This window comes from Micrasema longulum, unplaced genomic scaffold (genome assembly GCF_059751315.1).
Source record: "Micrasema longulum isolate JH-2025_06_02 unplaced genomic scaffold, ASM5975131v1 h1tg001106l, whole genome shotgun sequence".
Lineage (NCBI taxonomy): Eukaryota > Metazoa > Arthropoda > Insecta > Trichoptera > Brachycentridae > Micrasema > Micrasema longulum.
In genome coordinates, this window is record NW_028278294.1 from 176,709 (window position 1) to 188,844 (window position 12,136).

The following is a 12,136-nucleotide window of genomic DNA, read 5'->3' on the forward strand; positions in this document are numbered from 1 at the left end:
GGTAAAAAAAAAAAATCGGATCGTAAATAAAAATCAAACATTTTCCCCTTGTCAAACAAATAATCTCTTGTAATTCAAAGTACTCCAAAGATTTTTTTGTAATTTTTTTTTCTTTATAATCTAGCAAAAATACAAAATTTAAATATTTGATAAAAAATTTTTTTTTAAACATTTTGTTGGATTAATGTTAGTAAATATTCGTATATAACCACTTACCGACTTCTCAAGTCCACAAGTTTCGAGACGTACCCGTTTATTCGTCAGGACACTCACTACACCAACATGCAAATATTAAAATACACCTCCACCTTTACCATCGCCGTCACATCCGAAACCACGATGATCAGTATGAGCAAGAAGACATATTGACACATTGAAATATTTTTTTAGAACGAATAAAATTTAAAAAAATAAAATATTAAAAAAAACAAATGGTTGCTAACTTCTGCAGGAGTGAAACAAGGAGGGGGAGGGGGGAGTTTAACACACCGTTAACCACGAGGCCGTGCCCCCCTTGCTTCTCCCCTGCAGAAGTAAGCAACCATTTGTTATTTTTAATATATCGTTTTTACAAATTTTCTTCGTTCTAAATATTTTTTAAAATATGCGAATATGTCTTCAAGTTAAGTGTGCAGGAGTTTTGAAAAAGTCTTTATTTATTAAATTAAAACAAAAAATCTTTTTTCGAAAAAAAAAGGTTTTTTAAAACTAGTATCGTAAAAAAAACTTTAAAGCCGATTAATTATAAATTTGACATAACATATGTAAACATTGATACAATTTTTTCACATGGTGAAAATAAAAGAAGCTATTCCAAGTAATATAATACGTATTTTATCATTATATGGATAGAGCATATTCATCATTCCCTTTCCGCACCAAATGAGGCATATGGCACTACATTGGAACACCAATCACAGCGTACCTACCTTGATCTTTTTTGTTACATGAGGGTAAGATGATCAGTCTTACACTTCAGGTACCAGTCCAGGGACTATGAAATATTCCAGTGTTAAAACACCCCTTTAGGAAATATTTCATTTCAACCATGTCAGGAATCGAACCCGAGACCTCCTCTATGGCAGGCAAACGATCTGACGCCACGAGGCCGACGGACTTTTATACTTCAGTTCAAGAGGACACATTCATTAAGGTCCAAAGGGCCGATTTAATGGGGCTTGAATGTCCTTATTTATTTGCATTTAACAGTCACTAAAATTTTAATGTTATTCTTTTCAATTAAAGATTTTACAGTATTTAATTTTATTAGCTTGCTGGTCAAACTTTTTGAGTAGACATTTAATATTTTTGCTCTGAATTTTGTATAGTTTTCGTAGAATTGTTAACAGATTTTTCTTTATTTTATCTAGATTTCTACAAATAACAATAAAAAAGCCAAAAGGGCCGATGTTTCTTGGTGTCCTAGATGCAAACTAACAGAGGCCAGACGAGCTTATCAACTAAGGTATTTTATATAAGGCTGAAAAAACTGAATTTTTAAGCATCTAACAGTTTACATCTGTCGACTTCTTCCTGCTGGAAACGAATAATTATTACTGTGATCATTACTTGATTCCTTGACCTAACTACAATTACATTATTTATGTGAACGGGTTCCCCGATAACTACGGATGACGTATGGTAATGTTCATCATTTTAATCTATGCACACCTTTGATATCAATATAATCTGTGTTTGATATTATATGTCAAATGTCATGTGTGCACTTAGTTTGTGTCGTTTCTTCAAATTTGTACTTGATTTGTACTGACTACTTACTGCTGAGAGCGGATTGTTGTGCCAGACTGATGTCCTTGGAGTGTAAAACTTTCTAGTAACACATTGAAATGACAATTCTTAACTTTTTGAAAAATACCACCCTGAAGTGCTTATCGAATTTACGCGGAACAATACCTTTGACACTAATGTAGTTTCGCAAGTTAAATAAGTGTTCATTCCTCAGTAGTATGTCGGAAATAGTAAATAATGGTACGATAGTGGATGGAACGCAATGGTCTCGCTTACATTGCAGTAAAGATGCTCTTACTGACACTTATGGCTGGTTTTTACAAGTATTACTTGCCGGACTGGCCTTCACTTGCCTTATTGGTTTGTGTAACATCCTTATCTAATTCGGTTCTACATGCGATTTACATTTATATGTGGTTCTCTGCCGGTTGTATAAAACTGTATCATTCTTATAGTTATGACGATTTATTTAGACGATCATTTCATTGTGGTAGAGATACCTTGGATACAATTTTTTTGTCTTAATTGAATTATGAGAATTCTTGTTGTTTGAATGTGTAAGTCTATTAGTTCTATATTTTCGTGCTCATGATTTCACTATTGCTCTTGGTGCATGAACCTATTTAGTGAAATTTAAAGTTGATCATGAAATGAAATTAAACCACGTATGAAATATAAAACAAATCTTTTCTGGGAGTGCTGAATGTTTTTTATTTACATTCTTCTTCTTGTGGTGCCTTATCGGGTCCCCCGGCGTTGACGTTTACTACAGCAAAAGTGGTCTCGGTCCTGCGCTACACTTATATTCCGAAACCAGGATAACTGCTCATTGGATGTACTCGCCATAGTGATTCCTGGGAAAAGATGACCAGAGTGGTTTCCCGTTGCCTTCTCTGGTGTATTTTTCCTTCGGGGTTACCTTCCCTTAGCTGGTTGGTTTTGGTTTGGAGGCGCCAGAATCTTGCCTTTCATTGTCTCGTTGTATGCTTTGATCACACCGTTATGAGTGTGATCCCATTGGCCGGGGTTCGCAACGTGGACGCCAACGAGTTGGACTAGTCAATAGTGTTGCTGGTGGAATGCAACTGGGCGTTCGCAGCATTTTATAAAATAACACCATTAAATTTAAAATACTATTTAAATGAAACCCTTGTGCAAGTTTCTAGATGGTTATAGAAATATTTTGTTCAGTGTACTAAAATTTGTCCAGATAATAATCTAAATAAAAATGTGTGGTTCCATTTTATCTTCTTAATGTACCTTATTAAATTAATGATTGGTTTGTGTAGGAAAAAGGTTTTGTGAACCACGTTTCTCAAGACGGTCATGGTTAATATGGTTTTACGATACCTCGAAACAAGGAATGGGCGCCTTCATTATTCATATGGCAAACATTTGGTTGGCATCACAATTTACAGGAGATCCATGTTCTTGGTAAGTTATTTATGTATTTTGAGTGTGTCCAAATGTTTGTAGACAAGTCTGGTTCTCACTCCCTAGGGAGTTATTAAGATTTAAATTTATTGCAACAGAGGGAAAAAAATTGAGAAGAGAATATTGAAATCTAGGCATTTACAGGGCTTATGACCTGTTATTGGCTGGTTCGAGTTGCCACCTTTGTCTACAAACTTTTTGACATACTCGAAATGTCTTTTATTGAATTAACTGGTACAAAAGGAAGTATAAAAATTGTATTTTTTATCAAATTAAATTGTAGTATTTCTAAAAAATTTAAATAATTTCGCCAGAGGAATCTCATCCACATCAATTAAGGTTTTAGCTCTTTAACTTACAAAATTCAGCATATGGAAGAGTACAGGCAATGTGGATGCTTAAATATAGACAGAATGGTGAATATTACAGTGTGTAAAGTGGCCACTTAAACTAGTTTGTGACAGGTCATAAGCCCTATAAATTCTTACACTTCCATATTTCCTTTTAAAAAATGTTTTCTCTCTCTGTTAAATATTTATGTATTACTTATAAAAATTAAAAAATAATTTAATGAAATAATTACGTAAAATATTATCACTTACATCAACCATCAATTTAGTTATTTTATTTAATGAAAATCAATTGATGGACGAATTGAAAAAAATATGTGTTTAATCCTTCTTATCCTAACCTTTTTTGTGCTAAATGTGAGAAAAATCCCAAACAATTTTCTATAAAAAACTGTCATTGTGTATTGTCAAAGTCATTACCTATTGAGTTTACAAAATATCATTGAACTGTAGTGTGTCCAGGCGGATTAAGAATACAGTTCTGTGTAAGAAATAGAAACAGAACTCTGGAGGAGTATTTTGAAAATGATGGCTGCTCTCGGTTGAAAATCCGGGGGAAAATCAGGAAATCGAGCGGAGATTAGTCTGCCTCATAGTGTAGTGGTTGCTGTCCTTGCCTATCATTCTTGAGGTCCTGGGTTTGATTCGTGGCAGGGTGGATGTTAAATATTGTTTTCTAAGGTTGCTTAAACTGCAATATTTCTGGACTGGCGTAACAGATGATGGAAATATGCTGCATTTGGTTTAGCAATGCAGTGCCTTATACACCACTAGGTGCAGAAAGGGGAATAATTATGATTTCTTCATTAACAATTTCAACTGGCTACGTGCTGAACATTTTTGGTCCAAGATAATAATAGCTATTTTTAGCCACACATTATTGTTATGTTATGTGATTTTTTTATGTTGTTGATTCCTGTTTCAATTTTTTAGGTACATAATAAACTTCTTATTAGACTCTACTCTTGGACTTCTTATCATATGGGCTGGAATAAGATGTGCCCAAACATTATCTAGGGTTTATGGATATCACATGATCAATTTTGGAGAGTATGGTAACTATACTTTATGAATATCAGTGTAAAATATAATAAGAAATTTCTTGGGAAAAATATTTAGTTCTTTTTTTGTAGTAGTTAGTGTCAAGCGTGTTTTTTTTCTGCGATGCGGGAGATCTCTGTTTCTATTCTCAGTAAGGTTGATGAGATATATTTATTTTAAATGGTGTTTTTACACTTTGATACATCCTAGTCTCTGGACTGGCACTTAAAGCATCAGACTGATCATTTTGCTTTCATGTATATTACAGATAGATGAAATACACTGTGATGGGGGAATGCAGTGCCCTATACCTCATTAGATGCAACTAGGGGAATGATGATGATTAAGTTACTTGTATTTTAATTTGACAGGCGGTGTTGGTTAGACGGCCAATTGTGAAATTGGCGTCGCGGGTTCAATTCTCACCAGTTGCAAGATAAATCCAAAAAAGGTTTTTTCTCAGTTTGCCTGGGTATTGTGGTGTATTTTTCATTACCCTTTTCTATATCCCCCCTATCCCACCTGCTGACAAGCCTCTAAATAGAGGCTTAGCGGCTTGTTCTTAAAAAAAAAAACTAAACATAATGTGTTTTTACAATATTTAGTAAGTAATCTCGGATAACATTTACTTATGTCTTTATTCCAATAACAAAAATAGTAACAGGCTTCACAGTCCACTTGAGCGGAACTAAATTGATTTATTCTTTCATCATTGCTCAAGTATTTCGTAGTATATTTGCTAATATTTTCTTCATTAAAACTATGCAATCTTGGTGAAAATGGAATATTTAGCTAATTTATTATCGTATTAAAATTTATTTCAACAGGGAGGGAAAACATTTTTGAGAAGGGAATATGAAAGTCTAGGCATTTACAGGGCTTATGACCTGTCATTGGCTGGTTTAAGCGGCCACTTTACACAATGTGTAACATTCACCATTCTGCCCATGTTTGAACATCCACATTTCCTCAACTCTTCCATCTGTTGACTTTTGTGAAGTAAAAGAGCTGAAACCTTTATCACGTGGGTGAGATTCCAGCTTAACTTAAGCAGACTTAAACCAGCCAATGACAGGTCATAAGTCCTGTAAATGCCTAGACTTCCATATTCCCTTCTTAAAAAGTTTTCCATCTCTGTTGAAATAAATTAAAATCCGAATAACTCCCTAGGGAGGAAATCCAGCCAGTCTGCAAGCATTTGGACATACTCAATTGAATTTATTATCAGTTTTATTATTTATTTATTTTATTTACTTACTATTTTATATACAAAGGTAATTTAAGAGTCCTCCTAAGTATTATTTTATGAGCAATTAATCAAATTTACATCTTAATGGAAAGATAAATATAAGTGCTTTGAACATAAATTTAATTTGTTGATTTGTCAATTAAATTTATGTTCGAAGCTTAATATTTAATAATAATAAATAAGGTAGCCATAACTTATACTATTTCATTATATGTTTTAAAATATTTTTTTGTAAAATTAATCTACTTACATAATATCATTAAAATTTGTAACATGCGGCCGAAAAGGGTACCTACAAGTTTTTGCCCATGTATTGCTGTCTCAGTTCCACAACATTACTCTTCTAACATCGCAGCTGACCGGCTACCCCTGCTCGTCTTATCCCCCACAGAGGCCTGAAGTAAATCATCCCCGCTACAATATCCATCAAAGTTCACCTATAAAAGGTCGTGCACCGGCCTTAGAAGGCAGAGTTATTTATCTCAGCTATAATCCCGGTTTCTTATTTGAATTAGTCATGGTACAAGATGTTTGCTTTTAAACCTGGAGTTCATCTCCTCAGCTATCAGACCGCTTCCTTTTTTGTAACAGTCCTAGTACTCAGAGATGGCTCTTGGCATTCCAAAAGGGTTATCCCATGGAGGTTTGTCTAAGCTACAAGCAGCCACTTCTATAAATCTAATCCGATAGTGTTAAACAGAATCCCGGTGATTCTCAACCCGTGAACCCCGCGAATGTCAAACTGTTTTGATCATTATTATTTAATTAATTAGCTCATCGCTGTTTTGTACAAATTACAAATTGCTTAGATAATATATATATAAGCAATAATTGAGTGTGTTCGATAAATTGAAGTTATGTATTATTACTGATTCAGTAATCTTCCATATATTTTACAATCAAATGTACTTTGTCATGATCGTAGAACAACGACACATGTCATTTTTTTACTTTCAAAGTCACAACTCTATAAGTACAAAAGTATGAGGTGTGTTCAGAAAATAACGGGAGTTTTTAAATTTCGCAGGTTCGGAGGGTCCGATTGTCAATTTTTTTTGGTATACATGCCCCTAAAGTATGCTAAAATTTTCAGCTGTATTAATTGTTTACTTTGTCGGTGGCAGCCGCCAAGGTTAGACGTGTTCGGCGATTTTCGTCTTGGCGATCCAGAATGCCTCCACTGGGATGATTGAGCATCAGTTTCGACGTCATATCCGTAAACCCATGTTTCGTCACCTGTTATAACACGTTTCAGTAATTCTGCATCGTCGTTGACTTCATTTAGTGACACCTGAGCAACTTCCATTTGCCGCTGTTTTTGTTCGAAATTCAAAAATTTTGGAACAAATTTTGCTGCCACGAATTCCATATCCAAAACATTCTAAAAAATTTCATTGCATGAGCCAATCGATATGCGAACATCAGCGACTTCTCTGATTGTGATTCGGCGATCGTTCATAACCATTTCATTAACTTTTTCCACCTTTTCATTGGTTGTTGATGTGCTGGGGCGTCCGGGCCGTTCGTCATCTTCAACGTCCATCTTGGAAAAATGTTGTGTTTTTCACGCATCCGTCATTGTTCTACGATCATGACGACTTGTTTACCTTATATCTTTCCTAGATTGTATTCTTAACCGATGACAGATCATAAGCTCTTTAAATCCCTAGACTTCCGAATTCTTAAAAGCTTCATCTTTGTTGAAAAATATCTCAAATTGAATATCTAAATAGTGCCCAGTAATATTGCCATTAAAAAAATATTTCATTTAAATTTAAAAACCAACCAATCTGACAATATGTTCCAACTTATTTTTTAGTGTTTTTATTAACAGCAATGAATCAGTTATGAAACCATATACATGACCTAATAACGTCAGAAAGAAACATTTTGAATTGCAATGTTTAAATTTAAACTTAAAATGAGTTCATATCCACTTGTGTAAAATATCATTTTTTAGTAGAAGAGAGTAATTATTTCCTGATTGATATTGAACTCTTATTTTTATATAAGTAAATTAAAGAAGTGTTGATTATTAAATTTTACTTAATCTGGTATTTACTTTGTCCTCCAGGTAAACCCGCATCAGCTGCAGCATGGGGCTGTCAGTGCGCACTGTATGCTCTCATCATGGTAGTGATGAAAGCAGCCATGGGCCTGGCCGTATGGCTTCTCGGTCAGGTTGGAGTTACAGATCTCGTCCTGTCTCCGGTCACCGACCCCAGGCTTGAGTTGGCCGTTATTATGTTGATAATACCATTCTTTGTAAATGTTCGTACTCTTTGCACTATTTTGATACAATGAGGAAGTTCAGCGTTATGGGAAATTGGACATATTTTTTTTCTTACTCATGGTAAAAATGTATGAAAAAATTCATAAAAATGAACTGCTTTGTGACATCACAGTTTAACAAATTATAACATTGATATGTTGTTTTGGCGATCATGATTGCAACCGGCAACAGATTTCCGGTTTCCGGGGTAGCCATATTTTTCTACATTTATCGTGTTTGTGGTACAAATCACAATTGTACAGGGTTCAACTTTTAAATGTCTGAAACAAAAATTCTTTCCTACAAAGTAATAGGATCATGTCAAACGATGTCGTAGAATGCCTGCAAGTCATCGCTTGGTAAAATAAATGTCAGTTAAACCTAATTTTCTTTGCTTCTTGTCAGTTAAGTTTCACCGTTCAGATGTGTGTTTTGATCACTCACCGATCAGAGCTCTTGATGTCGAGGGCGGCGGATTACAAAACTTAAAAAATCATATGATATGTGATACATTTTTTTATATTTTTTTATTGGCTTAGTTTGATGGTCTATTAACCAATAAAAAAAACACTGAACTTCCTCATTACCTATTACATACTAAGAGTCAATCAGAAAATGTGTATAAAAACAAATAATTTTGCTAAAATATGATTAGTAAACAAAAATATGTCATTTATAACCATACGTAATCTGTATTGTTATATTTATGCCTTATTTTTTTGCTGAATGATTTTTCTGCAGTAAAATAAAATACACCAAAATCAAAAAAACTTCTGCAGTATTTAGGAAGAAAAATGAATCTATGATTAGTTTAAGTAATACATGTAATTTTTTGGGGTGACTCATACACGGCAAATAAAATCATTTATGATAAACATTCCCAAAACAAATTGAACAGTTTTTAGTTAAAACTATTTAGATATACATAGTATGTAATATCTTGTATCATGTTTCAAACTTAAATATATTTTTTAATTGCTACAAACTTATTTTTTACAGATCTTAATGTTTTGGGTTACGGATAACTTCCTCATGTATCGACCACACCCGGACACTGCAAAAATCAAAACGAAGGTAAATATTTATTTATTATCTTTAAATACATAATATTAAGTAAACATATTTATGCTCGAGCAACTTGTGCCGAGGAAACTTTATGCTCTGTGTTTTGACAAGATACTTTTCATTCTTATCAATTTTAAGTTTCTTGTAGTCAAATAACTTATGTTTATTTAATTATCCACATTAATAATGACTATATTTGGAAAGAGTCTCTCTTTAACTTTTATTGATTGTGTCTTAATTGAACCAATTAAAAAACAATCAGTAGATCCTAGGTTTAGATCGTTTTGGAAGTCGGATGTAATCTGTATTTTTTGGGTTCTAGGTTCGATATCGTTCAATCAAAAAAGATAAGACTGAATCAGAAAGTGATGACTTATCTGCTGATGAAAGGCTGTTAGGAACAAATGCGTGACAGTCGCGGAAGCCTACTCAAGAGTGGGCGTGAACATCTCTTTTCCAAAGAATACTTGGCCAAATATGTAAAACCCCCCTTTATAAATTGGTTAGTTTAAAATACTGTATTGTATTAGATCTTGAAAATTGTAAATAGCCAATAAAAATATTCATCGAGCCAGGATTTTACCAACAGAACATTTTTTTTAATTCTATTCCTAGTGAGAGCTTATAATAACTGTAAATTGAAGAGATTGTTTTTTCAACTGTTATAAATTTTCTTAGTAATTTTTTCGCATTTAATGCATTCATGGTGCTAAAATTTTATTACATAATATGTATTTTTCTAAATCTTTGCCTTTTTCTAATTTTGCTAGTCAGTGTGCAAAATAATAATAAATAAAAACTGGCAAATTGAGGTTACGAATTTTATTTTCTTATTTAAATTTTTATCACCTTGAAATTTCATACCTTTCAAAGAATTATCATTAAAGAATCTATTTTAGGTATAATAAATTAATCATTCAATCATTTATTGTATTTACCGTGTAATTTTTCGCCTATTTTCCATTTTATTCCAAATGTACTTTTTAATCACATTAAATTAATAGTAATTTTTATTAGCATTTCGTAGCTGGGTAACAAATAAACAGGAAAATGAAATACTAAAATTTGGTAAGGTATCCAATAATAGTATTTTATTTTGGATACCTTACCAAATTTGAATATGAAATTCTACCAATTAACTGCATACACAAAAAATAAATTATGTATTATTGTATTTTTAAAAACATATTTTTTAAGAGCATGAATAAAAATGCTTAGTAACTACATATTTCACTAAATTTATTTGTATATAAATTAGTAAAACACCATTAATCAAACAAAATTAATTTAGGTAACCCATTTTTTTAATAAATTCAGATATTTATGTATTTACTATCATTGTGGCCATTTAAAACAGTATGTAATATTTTATTAAAAAGGGGCAATATTAAATGATGATATTCTCTTTTGTAGTTAGAAGTTAAAGCTAAATCGTATAATCTTTTCTATATAAATATGCATATCTTCTTTTGGAAAATCTTAAAGGCTTTATTTCATTATTATGTAGTGATGCTAAAACATTTATTTTATAAATTGAATCGATGTTTTGAGTATGTTTAAATGTTTGTAGACAGACTGGATTTTTTCCCTGGGATTAAGATCTAAATTTGTTGCAACAGAGAGGGAAAACATTTTTGAGTAGGGAATGTTGAAGTTTAAGAATTTATAGGGCTTTTGACCCGTTATTGGCTAGTTTAAGGTGAATGTTACACACTGTGTCAAACCCGCCTTCTTGGTATTTTTAAAACACCATTTAATATGACATTAAAAAAGTATATTTATGAACAGAATAACAAATGTCAAAATTATAATCGAAATTGAGATTTTTTATATCTGAAAATAAACAGTTACACTAAATATTATTTATTATTTCTGGAAGAGAGCCATTTTGTTTATTTTTGATATTATTCTTAAAGATAATGTTATGTATATTCTACTTTGGGTACCTTCCCAAGAGACAATATTAAAAAAAAAAAAAACAGATTTCTCCGAAGCTTGAGCTCAAGTCAACAAAAAAATTTGTATATCTGTGAAATGTTATAAATTTTCTAGCCGGATCGGCTCCATCATTTCCAAAATAAGTTTAAGTAATGAATAGCTTTTATTTCTGTATGTATAAATCTAGTTTCTTATTTTAATATTGTAATGCTGAGGATGTTTAAAAAAAACATTTTTACCCCTACACCATGAATAGTTTGTACTAAAGGATTTTTTTGTTCTGTTAATTGGGATGTTTTTATAAAAAAAATTAGATGTGGAAAAATCAGAACATTCCGTTTATTAACCTCATTTTGAATAGAAAGATTAGGTCTAAATAAAATCCTATACTCGGGTATTCTTAAGTTGATCCCTGTAATACATATGCATTCTCATTTGATTTAAATAATTTTATTGGTTGAAAATGTTTTTTATATAAGTTAACCAAATCTGACTTAAAATTATCAAAATTTAAAGGATTAATTTATAGCTCAAGTATAATGGGTGAGTTTCATACACTGAGAGTAAATAAATATTGCATAATGTCAGTAATTTTACAAAAACAGGTCACAACTGCTGATTTCATAAAAATAATGTCCAATAAAAATATTTATATACGCATATGTAGTTTACAAAGCAATCACATACCATTTTTGTACTGACAAATATTCTGATGTTCGATAATTTGATAACTTTTTTTAGTGTTTAAATACTGTGTGCTACTTTAGTTACTTATTGAGTTTCAGTATATTATGTATATAATTATTCAATGTAATAATACTGTTTGATATTAATCATTATACTATGTCGCCTTGCATATCAATAGTAAAATTTATGCTTCTCATATTATACAGGGTATTGCTAACATGTAATATCTCTAAAAAATTACATTTCAAAATGCGGATAAAAAGTTACATTTCTTCAGTCCATTTGCATACTACGGTAGTACCTACATATGTATATAAAAACAATATCTTAATTTATTGGATGCCTTGCTTA

General features: G+C 31.9%; 1 protein-coding gene across 1 annotated transcript; it reads left to right on the forward strand.

Annotated features, from left to right (window-relative positions):
* The first annotated feature begins 1,665 nt into the window (after nt 1-1,665).
* Nucleotides 1,666-10,319, forward strand: LOC148277018 (store-operated calcium entry regulator STIMATE-like). The gene is made up of 6 exons (XM_088233434.1): nt 1,666-2,109; nt 3,039-3,183; nt 4,467-4,588; nt 7,898-8,094; nt 9,095-9,169; nt 9,483-10,319. Exons 1-6 carry the CDS (start codon nt 1,968-1,970, stop codon nt 9,570-9,572), a joined length of 771 nt encoding a protein of 256 aa, XP_088089560.1. The 5' UTR covers nt 1,666-1,967; the 3' UTR covers nt 9,573-10,319.
* Nucleotides 10,320-12,136: the final 1,817 nt, after the last annotated feature.